Raw genomic sequence first — 15,211 nt, 5'->3', positions numbered from 1 at the left:
CCACTATTTGGGTATTGTTGACTGAAAGGGTGTGGGTTACGGGTCCTTGTATAACCCATCCGATCTTGGTTTCAGTTGCTGCTAGTTTTCCGTCTATCATCTCGATTCTTCCTGAAGCCAAGTCGTAATACTGGTCGGCTCCTATCAATAGCTCAATACTGCTGGCTGTGGGCGTATCTTCTGTGGGTTCATCGGCTAGGATTAGGTTACGCGATCTGGCAAATTCTTGAACTTTGGTACAGTTTACGAGGGTTAGGGCGTTGCAAAGGAACGGTACTTCTATGGCGGTGATTTCAATCACTTCATTGGCTTCTCTCGCGTTTTTCAGGGCTACTCGTACGACTCTTCTTGTACACTTGCGGGGTGCAGCGTTCATAAATTCAGCTATTTCCAATGATTGCTGTCCGACTACTGGTAGATTTAGTTTTCTCGATATGTCTTCCTTTATGAATGTGGCTTGGCTTCCGTTATCTAATAAGCATCTAATCTTCTGATGTCTTCCGCTTTCTTCTGGTGAACTAACTAAGGCCATGGCAGTTTGTAAGACAACCATGTTTCGACATCCTGCGACCGTGGTTACGCTGATTCTTTTGGGTACGGTTTCTGGGTTGGCTTCTGTAACTCTATTTTCTTTAGGGGGTTGAGATCTTTCCCTTTCATCAATCTTGTGAAACTTATTGTCTTCGCAAATTACGCAATTATGGCGTCGACGGCAAATCTTGCAGCTTTGAAAGCGAGAACTGCATTGACGTGCGGTGTGACCGATTCGGGTGCATATAAAACATCGTCCTTGGCTTTTAATAATTTCTTTCTTATCTTCTAGGGTATAGTTCGCGCATTCGATGGTAGGGTGAGCGGAAACTTTGCAGAATATGCAGTAGATTCGCGGTCCTGGCGTCACGCTTACGTTTAATGCAGTGGCGCTGGGATAATTAGGCTTAGGTCGTTCGCGATACTCGTATTTTGGTGCAGATGTCTGGTATTTTTCCGATTTTGACACGCGTTTGTCACACTTGATATTTTTTAACCTAGCGCTAGTCTCTCTACCCTGAACTTCACCTTTTATGAACTTTATTAAATGCTCTACATCCCAGTCCTCAATGTCCTTTCTTTGCATGCTATATTTTAACCTAATATCATCAGGTAGACAACCTACTATAGCTGGGCACAGTGTGGGACCATTAGCCTTTAAATCTAAGCCTAAACCTTTTAAACTTCTAAGATTGGTTTCACAAGAATCATAAAACATTCTTAAAGATACAGTGTCATGTGAATTTTCTACTGGATCTAGCGTTAATATTTCTTGCATTAAAGAGTGAACAACTAAACCTGACTGATCAAAACTTTCTTTCAATAATTCTACAGCTTCCTCGTAATTTTGATCTGACACAATAAATCCCTTTACAATACTAAGGGCTTCCCCTTCCAAATACGTTAAAAGATAAGAAAAAAGAGTGGACTTAGATAAGTTTCTGCCTTCTACGACCGATGAGTTGAACTGACTCCAGAAGCGTGGCCAATCCGTGATGTCTCCGGAGAACTTCTTTATGACGAGTTGTGGTAACCTTGATTCTTCTCTTACGGTCACTGCTGATGTTGAATGCGTACTTGTGTTGGCTGATGCGGTTGAAGAACCCGACGACATTTCTAGCTTTTTTATCCTCCGTTTAATGGCGTTCTTCTCCAGCGCGATGTCATTCTGGTATTCTTCGGCGTTGTTGGTCTCTGCTGCAAGAAGTGGGTCATCATCTACGGTTGTGGTCAATAGACTCTCAATTTTGCTATCCAATTCTTGTAAGGCTTTTTCCTTGATTTCGAGTAAGGATAACTGATCCTCGAAATCTTCGATGGTGGCGGTCCTGTCCTTATATAAGACCTTTAGTGTGGTGTGGATCTTTGTGGTATTCGATCTGACTTTGATCCTAATTGACTTGAATTTCATAAGGTCTGCTGTTCTCTGGTCTTCTCTGGTAGCCATTGATTCGTGTTCTCACTAATAGTTCGTCCGATTCTCACTTAAAGTTCCGATTAAAGTTAATTATCTCGCGTCTGTACGAATCCCGGGTTTCGGCACCATAAATTATGTGGAATAGTTCTGGGAGAGCTAGGGTTTTTATTTCTCACGGACTAATTACGAACCGACTGAAAAATCCGTAACTACTATTCTTAAAGGAAAAGTTCAGGCAACGTAACATTATGCCTTAAAAGAACGGCCTTTTTCTAAATATGAAAGGAAAAATATTAAAAAAAAATAAATAATCTCTTATTACAAAATAATTAGCATTTAATTAGTCTGAAAACGAAAAATACGGACCCGCCATGTCGTCTGTCTCCCAGTGACCATCGCGCGGGATTGGTTGATTGAGAGGCCAATGCCGCCAATCGGTGATCGCGATTCTGTAGCAGACAGAAAATTATATTTGAAGTCGCTTGAATTGAAGTTTGACCAGAAGTCTTGGCTTATATCTGATAGTTTTATTAAATTAAAACGAATATGGTAGTTTGCGCGTCACTCCCGGCACGGTATTAGTTTTATTAACATACTTTACAAACATCCCGAAGTGACTAAAAGTGGGTGAAGTACGCTAAGCCTAACGTTAAGGCTTTATATGCTAAATGCTTTCAAGGTGATGAAAAAGAACAAATTATGTTGCAATTCTCTAGCTTTAACCTCAGAAAATGTGAGTACTTTGACTTTCTCCTATTCAAAACCAAAATTTTAAGTATAATACTGTTAGAAGCATGGATGGAGTTAGGGTTGTACCTTACATGTTTGAGCCTGAATATACAGAAGAAGAACTAGCTGAAAGAAGGCGGCAAGTGGCTGAAGAAAATGTTAGGCAAGAGCCAGGCCTTCAGATTGATATTGAAGCTATCAAAAACAACTGCGATTGTGGTAACTGCATACCAGATTGGTTGAGCAATGGAGAGGAAAATGTGGACATCGATAGACAGCAAGTATACGAGCGGCTTACTACCCTTTTAAATGCAACTGATATTCGCAATGGCATAGTTTGCTGTAAGCAAATACCCAATGTGGTTCGTTTCACTGCTGCTCAGAGTGACGAAGAAGACAGTCTCGATGAAAATGGTGATATCAACGTAAATTGTGTCTGTCAACATTCAATTTTTAAATCTAATTGCCTGCGAAGAAGAACACTGAAAACGATTTATCGTGGCTACTATCATTTGAGGAGACAAGGACCGCCCCCTAGATTTCTAAACAATCGGTAGTGGTGATAATTTTTTTTCCTGAGGCTGAGTAATAACTAAACATACTTTTTAGAACTTACAGGTATACTGCATACCGTAATTTCACACACATGATTCATAACCGCTTGGGTGCTAAAAACAGAAGAGTCATTCCACTTTGTGCATTATTAAAAATTAGGAAAAAATTTCCAGAAGAGGATCCCAATTCATACATAGGATTTAAAGCAGCGTGAGAGTTCCTATGAACAATTTATAAATAATGGTTATTTGCATAAAGTAGTGTTATTGTAGTATTGATCTCAATTAGTGTTACTGTTTTAAGTGAAATGTGATATGTAATATGAAGTTATAAATGTATTTTTGTTGAAAATAAGTCATTTTCATCTAGACTAGTATTATTGACACTGTTGTTTATGTCAAACTAAGTCCAAGCTCAAGTTTTGTGATACGTAAACCAAAGTATTGTTTTAAAATTATTTTTTAAATTTCATAAGTGATATTTTAAAGAGATAATGATGGATAACAAGTTATTTTAGTTGACTAAGGCTGTGGAAATAGGAGTTAAAAAATTAGGATAACACACCAAACCTTTCTTGTTAATTTCTAATTTAAATTTTCAAAGTTGTGATTTCAAAATAGTGTTTGGCTTAGTGACAAGAAAACAAAACTTTGAAAATAAATCATGAAATAACCTAAAAGATTTGTTGAGTTTTTCCAGGTTTTTAACTGGTATTTCCACAGACTTGGTGAACTAAAATAACATGTCCTTATTCATTTATCCCTTTTATCAGTAATTCCAGTTACAGTAAGCCAAAAATTTTAAAAATAAAGACCATTTAGTTGTACAATATTTTATTCAAGTACTAAATAATAGTGATAAACTCCTGTTATCTTTTAGCCCAAAGCAATAACTTTGAAATGTAACCAAAGTATTTCATTTTGAAAATTTATGTACATTTATCCTGTTAAATATGGTCATAAAATTGAATTAGAATATGAAATGTTCATTTTGTTTTTAATATAAAATCGTGCAAAGAAAAAAGAATACATTTATATTTAAAATTCAGAAAAGCTTTCTCTTTTTAACATCATTAATTAGTTCTGTTTTATCGGGGCAAGGAATTGGAGCTATGTTGTTAGCTAGCTTTCGTTTACATCCTATTATTGGCTTTACATTTTTTCCTTCTAATTGTCTGTTAACAATGTTTTTTAGCAAATCATATACATAATCGTACGTTTTGGGTTCTTTAAGTGGTCTTGCAAACCATTCGGCAGTAGCTTTGGAATAATAAAATGTAAAGTCCTGGGCTTTGGTTGTTTCTGACATTTTACAACGATATTTTCTGTCAGTGTTCGAATTATGATCTAGAATTGTCAATATTATTCTCGCTTCCATTGCATCAAAGTCGAAGTCCCTCTGTTTGCTGCAATACTTGTTCATTAGACTATGGTAATTTTCAAGAGAGGAAGTATGAGAAAAAGAATTAATTTGTCTAACGTCATTTAACAATCGCTTGTCATTGATGAGGTTATTGAGAGCCTCGTGAGTTGGACTTAAAGGCTCTAAAAACTTTTTTCTTTCAATCACCTCTTTTTTCAATAGACCATGACTGCATTTTTTGAACTTTTTAAGGCTTGGAAAATAATGACGGTTAACCACGTGGTAACTGATTGATTTCCACATGTCTTGAAGAACATCAGCGCTGTTTTTACAGTTTTGGGCACTAAACCATAAATGTCTACAGATGGATTTCAGCCATGGTTTTAAAGTTACGTGATTTTTGTTTGTTGCTAATTTGGCTAATTTCGCTCTTACGCTTTTTGCGAGATGCCAAACGTCAAATTGATGGTTAATCTTGGGCCAAAATTTCTTAAGGTATGCTCTGACTTGTATGTGGCGATCCGTTGTTAATTGCGTGATTTTAACCTTCCACTCTTTCATTTTATTGAGACACCTCTTTAAAGCTTCCAGTTCCATATTTGTTGATTTGTACTCCACCTCTGACTTCTGAACTAATTCAAAATGAATGCATTTATCTGTTTCCTGATCCATTAATGTCACTGCGCAATATTTGGCACTGTGCCCTGGTGAGTCACATCTTCCATCAGCGGATATATTAAATTTTTTTCGCTTTCTTACTTCAGTTAAAATCAAACGTTGCATTTTCAGCCATGCTGATTTGATTTCCGGAATGAGTATATTCCGCTGCATAGAAAAATACGTGGTTTTCCCGATTCCCTTTATACCCATGAAATCAAATAAGGATTGCAGCTGATGAAAAATACAACCGGTTAACAATATACACGCTGCGATTAAAAGATTTCCAGCTGGCATTTTTCCAATTCTTGGTTGGCTTTCCCAGGTTTGATCATGCCCGTCTAAACAGCTATACTTAACCGTAATCAAACTACCTTCATTTTCAGATTTCGTTATTGTGCTTTCATCAATAATTTTAGGGCATTCTTTAATTTGGCACTTTGCACGGCAAATTAATTGATCTAATTGTTTTTCAAACACAATGTACTTCTTTTGGTTTACTATTTCACTAGGAATAGATTGAAACTCTTCAAGAGAAGAATCCAAAAAACTTTCTTCTTCAGTCGCATCAAAACTTGGCTCGTAGAGAGATACGTCTTCAAAATTCGAGGTATCAGGTGAAGAAGGAGCAATAGGTGAAATTGCATTATTCTTAAGATTAGTTAGTATTTTCACAGGGGTTGACTGGCTAAATTGGCTTGAGTTCCCTTTGGATGCGGCTAAAGTAAAACCATCATTGATTTCTGGTGGTTGAACTGCGTACAAATGATCTTTTAAAACTAAGTTTCTACGCTCGATATTCAGAGCTTCCATATCAGAAGCAATTGTTTCTTCTGAACAAGTTTCAGTTCCTACATCTGAGAATAAGGTTCCACCAACTTGACAACCAACTGCCTCAACTGTTTTCGAACTCTCCCCTGAATTTTCTTGGCAGACATTTTCAGCAAATAAACTCTGGTTCTCTTCACTAATTAGATGCTGGCTTGGTTGTATTTCATGCTGGCTTGGTTCTTTTACATGCAGGCTTGGTTGTATTTCATGCTGGCTTGGTTGTATTTCATGCTGGCTTAGTTGTATTTCATTATCGCTTGTAGTAGAAATATTCACGTTTAATGTAGGAAACGCGTGTGGGTAGAGTTTTTTTTTATTAAAGAATGTTGGTTTAACCGGCTCAAAATCACCTTCAGCAAAATGTTTTATGCACACTCTGTATAAATATCCTGAATTTATACTTCTCAAAGAAATAATTTGTTCTTTTTCATCACCTTGAAAGCATTTAGCATATAAAGCCTTAACGTTAGGCTTAGCGTACTTCACCCACTTTTTAGTCACTTCGGGATGTTTGTAAGGTATGTTAATAAAACTAATACCGTGCCGGGAGTGACTGTTGCAGCCCTCAATCGCGCAAACTACCATATTCGTTTTAATTTAATAAAACTATCAGATATAAGCCAAGACTTCTGGTCAAACTTCAATTCAAGCGACTTCAAATATAATTTTCTGTCTGCTACAGAATCGCGATCACCGATTGGCGGCATTGGCCTCTCAATCAACCAATCCCGCGCGATGGTCACTGGGAGACAGACGACATGGCGGGTCCGTATTTTTCGTTTTCAGACTAATTAAATGCTAATTATTTTGTAATAAGAGATTATTTATTTTTTTTTTAATATTTTTCCTTTCATATTTAGAAAAAGGCCGTTCTTTTAAGGCATAATGTTACGTTGCCTGAACTTTTCCTTTAAGTTTGTTTTGAAAGGATTTCACGAGAAATTAATATTAACAAGAACTTTTACTATTTAATAGCACAATTTAACGATATCAATTTACAGTTTAAAATCTTTCTCTTTTGGAGCGTCCGCGACAATTCAACAAATTATTCTAAGTTTAAAATTGACCATTTTGGTCTGGGCTCTGGTTGAAAAGTGATTTTATTTTAGCTTAGTTTACTATTCTGGTTGTAAGGTGTTTTTTGAGTTTTTTAAGATAAAAATTATAGATAAGGGGCCGCTGGTTACAGTTAGACGAAATGACGTATTCTATAGTCTAAAAAACTACTGTTAAAGGTTTTTTCTTTCATACTATTCTTAAATGGTTGCAATAAAATATATAGTGTTTTACAGATTATCGGATTGGTTTTTTATAAAATTTGATTAAAGTCTAAAAATATTCAACATCGTTAGGGTTAAGAAGATGTACGCGGCGATTGGCTTGGGTTATGAGAAATGTCTAGCCTCCCAATGGCAGGGCTTCCACCAAAGGTTCACGCAATTGCGGCTTTCCATTTATGCTGAATCAATCGCGTTTAGAAAAAACTTATTAATTGGACAGATAGTCCGCGTCTCGACTCGGAGAGGTTTATTTTGATTTCCCAACTTACTAGAATTTGGCTCCAAAAAGGAACGAAATTACTGGTTTGCATAAACGCTTACATCTTAAAGATTATTTCACTTAGAGTGGCAACTCTTTTTTCCTCGAGTGTAGGAAGTTTTGTTCTATGACTTCGATCAGAAGTTCATTAAATTAGGCTAATTTAATCGACTTCTCCTTCGATTTGTAAATTAAAAAATTGGAAAATATCAATCGAAACGTTTGGGTTTCTTTTTTTAGGGTCATTTAGCAACTTCAAAAGCAAATTAACCGTTAGCGCAATTAAACTTCTACAGAACGGTGCCCTAGTTCGAATCTTTTAATGTATGAAGCTGTGATACGTGCACAAGTTAGGGTCGCTAGAATATCTTGAAAACTTAAATAAGCCTTCATTTCATGATTAAATGATAATATCATTGTGTTTCCGCCTTTTATATATTGCAATGCTTAATTATACTCAAGTGCCATATAGCTGGCTCTTTCTCTCCTTAAATAGCCATAAGTTAACTGACGAAAAGGGTCGATATAAAGCAGACAGTGGTATTCTGGCTAGATTTTCACTTTTAAGTTGATTGCTATATAGCCCACTTAAATTATTCTTGGGAATAATATAAACCTTGAGTTCATTGATTGCTATATAGCCCATTCACATTCCCCTCTGAATAATATAGGACTAAACCATGAGTTCATTTATATATATTAATCCCGGGTCTACAAGGGACACTTAAAAGTACATGTTTTGACATCTGATTCTTGGTTTTGTGTGATTTTAGACGTTTAAAAATTGCGGTCGGTTGGTATAAAGTATGATGCTGTTGTTCACAAAGTCACAGAGTCACTTAAACCTCCGGTAGTGACATAATGGCGTACACTAATGCAGAATATGCGGATATGCATCTTATGTATGGACTTGTGCGGGATAATTTTATGGAGGCACGGAGACAATATCAGGAACAATGTCCGCAACGTCACGTACCGGATAGACGAACATTCAAGGCTGTTGACTGGCGCTTGAGGTACACGTGTCAACTACAACCAGGAAATGATCGTGAACGAGATCTTCAAGAAGGTTTCGAGGACATCGAACAAGACGTTCTTACCATGTTCGAGCATTGCCCATCAACTAGTACCAGACAAGTTAGACGACAGTTAGGCGTCAATCACGTCTTACTATGGAGAATTCGAAAAGGGCATCAGTTTCACCCGTATTACATTCAGAAGGTGCAAGCTCTTAACCATGCAGATTATCCTAGACGCCTAGACTTTTGCTGGTGGTTTGTGGCTAGAGTTGAAGATCATCTATTCCCACGCGCTCTTTTAGTTACCGATGAGGCATCATTGTCCCGTGATGGTATTTTGAACTATCACAACGACCACGAATGGCGTCAGATAAACCCACATGCAACAACTGTTAGGAGCCACCAAGTTCAATTTAGTTTAAATGTGTGGTGCGGAATTTTTAAGAGACACTTTACCGCAACTACTTGAGGACATACCGTTAGCATTGCTACGTGACATGTGGTTTATGCACGATAAGACACCACCACACTTCAGCCGCATGGTTCGAGAACATCTCGACGCTACATTTCCTTTGAGGTGGATTGGACGAGGAGAACCAGTTGCGTGGCCGGCGAGATCTCCAGATTTGAATCCATGTGATTTCTACCTTTGGGGTCATCTCAAGGACTTGGTGTACAAGAGTGAAGTCCGTGATGTGGAGGACTTGCGAGAACGAAACTTGAAGTGTGTGAAACAATCCGAAACACACCAGGCATCTTTCAACATGTCCAAGAATCGTTCGTTAGACGGGCACATGTTTGCATTAATGCTATGGTAAGCATTTTGAACAATACCTCTAAAACTGTGCTGACGTTGTACATGTACGAAGAAATGATACATTAACTGGAAACTCTTCTTTGTTTGTCACTTTGAGCCAACTTTTATTGACCAATCCTTGCACACTTCTACCTTTAATAATACGCTTCTGCTAGAAAATGACTCATTAGAATTCTAAGATGGGAGGGTATTGGAATTGTCTAATCAAGATGAGCAGCTGATATGTCCTAGTCCACATTTGTGACATTTTTCACGTTTTGGTGGTCAATGTTTGGGGGCCCGTACCTCCGAAACTAAGCGTTGTAGACCCCATGTTCTTTGACACTTTTTACTCAGTTTAAGCCAAAGAACACAACCTTAAATTTATGACATGCTCATCAGAAACACCCTGTATATTAATATAGAATAGAATCAAAGTTTATGTGCACAAAAAAGTGTATGGGAGCTTAGGAGAATTTGCACAGGCGAACATGGAGGCGCGTATAGCTAAAATGTAGACACTTGAATACGAGAATATCTCGCCAAAATTTATGCTGGTCATTTCCTCTTTTATCCCACTGCCTGCCTAATTTTCTTCTGTACAAGACATAAACTTATTCCTTGAAGAATGTTGTCTCTTTAACAAATACGTTCAATGCTCTTATTAATGCTTTCATAATTCATTAAATGTAGCTTCTTTAATCCCATATTAATAAAGAGCAATAATTGCAAATGTAGGTAAGTAAGTTTTAAGTATAGCTCTCATATCGACTAGGAGAGGTAATGTTTTGTCTTTCCCAACTGGGATTGCGTCTGCTGGAGGGAGTCATTAAATATGCGAGTCTGGTAGGATTATTGCAGGGGTTGCTTGCTTGTTGGTATGTTCTTTGCTAGCCGCGGAAACTGTTTTTAGGTCTAGCATACTATGTTTTTCGTTAATTTTAATGGCTTGCTTCATGGTACTATTAATCCAATTGTGTAAAGTCCTCTCAAAACACGTCGATTTTGGGAAAGCATTCGTTAAGTTTCCATGAAATGCCTGAAATTAGTATCAATAGGGTCTGCAAACTTTATCAAATCCCAATATAATTGGACTAGCTCAGTTAGAAAGTTCAATGTATTGCGCTTTTACTTCCTCTTTCTTATGTAAGGATAATTGGAATACAAGGAGAGGATAGTGATCAGACTCGTCGTAGTCACTTAGAACGCTAATATCAACTGCCAGGGTCGAGTAACAGTCGTCGAACAGCGTCTCGAAGCTAGTAAATACAGACTGGTGTCTGGGGTAGACAAAGACCAAAAGATGGTAATGTTTGGAAGCCTGCAACTACAGATTGGTGACCAGTTGGGATGGAAATTACTAGAATATGGTGGTGTTTAGAAGCCAGTAAGGAAAGACTGGTGTCTTTGTCGGAGAGACAAAGACCGTAAAGGGTTGTTGTTAAACAGATTGATGATGACAGATAATGGAATAGTGAGTAGATAGATTTTGAGAGTTTTGCCGGTGAGATGCCGCTGTTGGCGCCGTTGCCGCTGTTGACGCCTGACACCCAGTTGGCGTCTGACACCAAGTTGGCGCCGTTGTCGCTGTTGCCGCCGTTATCACTGAAGTCGCTTCAAACCCCCTCTGACGCCAGATATTCAATGCGCGCCTTATCCTTATTGACTTTGATAAGGGAAAACATATGTTAGGCTTAAGACTAAGCGCCATAGTAAACCACAACTTCACCTCAAACTAGAATTCATTGCATCATTATTTTGTGGCGCCAGATATTTGTGGGTGCCTTATTGACTTTGACAATGTAGCGGGGAAATACGTATGGAAAAATACGCGACCAATGGGGTAAATAAGTGAGGGGAATTCCTTGTTTTTCAATGGCGCCTTCTTATTGACTTTGACAATGCGGTAGGGGAAATACGTGTTAAGTAGATGAGTGTCGTATCAACATTTGCGGGGAATGATAGACCCATGTCACGTGATAGGATGGTAAAACCAGGGGAAAGCTTGACACCATGTTGACTTTGTGAATGCCGTGGAAATTTTCAATTTCGGCGGGAAAACCAGGGGAAAGCTTGACACCATGTTGACTTTGTGAATGGCGTGGAAATTTTCAATTTCGGCGGGAAAACCAGGGGAAAGCTTGACACCATGTTGACTTTGTGAATGGCGTGGAAATTTTCAATTTCGGCGGGAAAACCAGGGGAAAGCTTGACACCATGTTGACTTTGTGAATGCCGTGGAAATTTTCAATTTCGGCGGGAAAACCAGGGGAAAGCTTGACACCATGTTGACTTTGTGAATGGCGTGGAAATTTTCATTTTCGGCGGGAAAACCAGGGGAAAGCTTGACACCATGTTGACTTTGTGAATGGCGTGGAAATTTTCATTTTCGGCGGGAAAACCAGGGGAAAGCTTGACACCATGTTGACTTTGTGAATGGCGTGGAAATTTTCAGGGATAATTCCATGACGTGGCTGGGGAAATTAGAAAATCAGGCGTCATAGAATACACTGTGTTTGACCTAAAATATATTATTGGAATACCCTATGTTAGGCTTAACATTTTTAACGAAGTAGGCGGGGAATATGAACGGAAAAAAGAGTGTACGGTTTTCGGATACGACGGTGTACGTGATTCCTCAAGAGGACAGGGTGAACCATGAATTTTGTAACCTGCAATGGTTTAGAATGCAATTAAAGTGTAAATACGAATACATATTATCCCCGATATTGGAGTTGAAAATTGAACTTTTCGCTAACCCTTGTCTTACACGCGACTCGAGGCTTCGAACCTCAGGATCGAGGCGGGGCCGCCACGCGCAAATTATTTCCCGGCGCGTGTTTCATTACGCGGCCCTTCCTCGGTCCTGAGGTTCGAAGCCTTGACGTATCCATCCAGGGCTGATGATGATTCACTTTAGCGAGTCCGAGAATTTCCATTGGTTTCAAATAATTTGTAATTTTTTCTTTGATATATTGAAATTTCTCACTAAATCACACAAATTCGTTAGTTCATAATTAGGGTAAAATTGGTTTTATCGTTCACTGATTGCTTTTTGATTAGTGATAGTTATTTCACCTTGCAATTCGAAGCGGATATTTTTCCGGATTTGGGAAATTTTCGACTTGCAAGTTTATTGCTTTTAACCTAAAATCCAAGATCTCCTAAAACTCAAGAAAAACTTAACATTATCGTAATGGAATTTAAATAAACGTTAATTAACCGAAAGACCTAACTTTATTTGCATTGCTAGTCATTCGACGTCGTCTTTAATTGAAATTTAGTCATTTGTAAACGTCTTCAACAGCATTTTAGTAGTTTAACCACACTTTGATCCATTTCCTTAGTCATTTAAGATTACTTTCAATCGAATTTTTTTTAATTTTATAACAGGTTGATCCGTATTTTATTAATTTAACAACACTTTCGTCCACGTTTTGATTTTAGTCATTGAACTTCGTCCTCAATTGTGTTTTAGACATTTATTAACAAAATGTTAGACTTGCGGATTTATTGCTTTTATCCGAAAAATATAAGATCTCCGCGACACACTTTCTAGAAACGAAGGTAAACTTAACAATATCGTAAATTCTATGAGAGCGGTAGCTCTCTTAGATAAGACTTCATACTGCTCTTAATGTATAAGGAGGGTTTTTTGTTTGGATGTAGTTTTTTTTGTATTGTACTAATTGGTTCAAAAAATATCCACTGAACTACAATTCGGACCCTTAATATGTGGTTAAAATTTTAAAGAGATCCATTAATTAGTTTATTTTATAAAAAATAAAGTTGCTAAGGGTGGTTTTTATTTCCATAAAATTAATCACAGATTTTGACGAAAAACTGGAAATTTCCCATAGAAATAACGTGGGAAATTTTCCAATGTTACAAATTTTGTCCATACCCTTACAAAAATAACTATACGTTAGATAGATTTGAAAACTGTCTTAAATGAAAGCCCCATATCCATAGTTGGCGCCTATTTTTTTTTCATCAAGAAAAATTAAGTTTAAGTACTGTTTTTCATAGTTTTAATTACATGCTCCGACTTACGTGGTTTACCCTGAAACTATGGAACCTGCGACATTTTAGCATGAGTAATGTAGTGTATGAAGCGAGTTTGGTCGTTTTACCGCGGTTATAGTCAAATTCTTGGAACAAATAGCTAGCTTAATGGACATTTTATCTTTTCTCTGTTTAGGTTAAAGCTATTTAAACTTGATTACCTTGTGGGTGCTTGTAGGTACTTGTGGGTGCTTGTAGGTACTTGTGGGTACTTGTGGGTGCATGTAGGTACTTGTGGGTGCTTGTCGGTACTTGTTGGTGCTTATGGGTACTTGTGGGTACTTGTAGGTGCTTGTGGGTACTTGTGGGTGCTTGTAGGTACTTGTGGGTTCTTGTGGGTACTTGTAGGTACTTGTGGGTTCTTGTGGGTACTTGTAGGTACTTGTGGGTACTTGTAGGTACTTGTGGGTGCTTGCAGGTACTTGTGGGTGCATTTAGGTACTTGTGGGTGCATGTAGGTACTTGTGGGTTCTTGTGGGTACTTGTAGGTACTTGTGGGTGCTTGTGGGTGTTTGTATTTACTTGTGGGTGCTTGTGGGTGTTTGCGGGTACTTGTGGGTGCTTGTAGGTACTTGTGGGTGCTTGTAGGTACTTGTGGGTGCATGTAGGTACTTGTGGGTGCTTGTAGGTACTTGTGGGTGCTTGTAGGTACTTGTGGGTGCATGTAGGTACTTGTGGGTGCATGTAGGTACTTGTGGGTGCATGTAGGTACTTGTGGGTGCATGTAGGTATTTGTGGGTACTTGTGAGTGCTTGTAGGTACTTGTGAGTGCTTGTAGGTACTTGTGAGTGCTTGTAGGTACTTGTGAGTGCTTGTAGGTACTTGTGAGTGCTTGTGGGTACTTGTGAGTGCTTGTATGTACTTGTGGGTGCTTGTGGGTGCTTGTAGGTACTTGTGGGTGCTTGTAGGTACTTGTGGGTACTTGTGAGTGCTTGTGGGTACTTGTGGGTGCTTGTAGGTACTTGTGGGTGCTTGTAGGTACTTGTGAGTGCTTGTAGGTACTTGTGGGTGCATGTAGGTACTTGTGGGTTCATGTAGGTACTTGTGGGTACTTGTGAGTGCTTGTAGGTACTTGAAGGTACTTGTGGGTACTTGTGAGTGCTTGTAGGTACTTGTGGGTACTTGTGAGTGCTTGTAGGTACTTGTGGGTACTTGTGAGTGCTTGTAGGTACTTGTGGGTGCTTGTAGGTACTTGTGGGTGCTTGTAGGTGCTTGTGGCTGTTTGTAGGTGCTTGTGGGTGTTTGTAGGTGCTTGTGGGTGTTTGTAGGTGCTTGTTGGTGTTTGTATGTACTTGTGAGTGCTTGTAGGTACTCGTAGGTACTTGTGGGTGTTTGTAAGTACTTGTAGGTACTCGTAGGTACTTGTGGGTGTTTGTAAGTACTTGTGGGTGCTTGTGGGTGTTTGCAGGTACTTGTGGGTGCTTGTAGGTACTTGTGGGTGCTTGTAGGTACTTGTGGGTGCATTTAGGTACTTGTGGGTGCATGTAGGTACTTGTGGGTTCTTGTGGGTGCTTGTGGGTGTTTGTAGGTACTTGTGGGTGCTTGTGGGTGTTTGCAGGTACTTGTGGGTGCTTGTAGGTACTTGTGGGTGCTTGTAGGTACTTGTGGGTGCTTTTAGGTACTTGTGGGTGCTTGTAGGAACTTGTGGGTGCTTGTAGGTACTTGTGGGTGCATGTAGGTACTTGTGGGTGCATGTAGGTACTTGTGGGT

At 38.6% G+C, this 15,211-nt stretch overlaps 1 protein-coding gene and 1 long non-coding RNA gene across 3 annotated transcripts in view; both read left to right on the top strand.

Moving 5' to 3' along the window:
- Positions 1–15,211, top strand: part of LOC149597066 (uncharacterized) — a 583,612-nt gene that overhangs the window by 426,598 nt on the left and 141,803 nt on the right. The gene's annotated exons all lie outside the window — the stretch shown is intronic.
- LOC149597068 (uncharacterized) lies at positions 2,170–4,552 on the top strand. 2 transcript variants are annotated; one of them, XM_089861327.1, is made up of 4 exons: positions 2,170–2,681; positions 2,739–2,958; positions 3,061–3,230; positions 3,296–4,552. In XM_089861327.1, exons 2-4 carry the CDS (start codon positions 2,743–2,745, stop codon positions 3,444–3,446), a joined length of 537 nt encoding a protein of 178 aa, XP_089717453.1. In that variant the 5' UTR covers positions 2,170–2,681; positions 2,739–2,742; the 3' UTR covers positions 3,447–4,552. The 2 variants fall into 2 exon arrangements, with proteins under 2 accessions (XP_089717453.1, XP_089717452.1); XM_089861326.1 differs by having other exon boundaries at positions 3,287–4,552.

This window comes from Phalangium opilio, unplaced genomic scaffold (assembly GCF_054372755.1).
Source record: "Phalangium opilio isolate 3A_F unplaced genomic scaffold, DU_Popi_V2 ptg000390l_1, whole genome shotgun sequence".
Taxonomy (NCBI): domain Eukaryota; kingdom Metazoa; phylum Arthropoda; class Arachnida; order Opiliones; family Phalangiidae; genus Phalangium; species Phalangium opilio.
The sequence above is the reverse complement of the archived record's forward strand: the minus strand, read 5'-3'. Positions and strand labels throughout refer to the sequence as shown.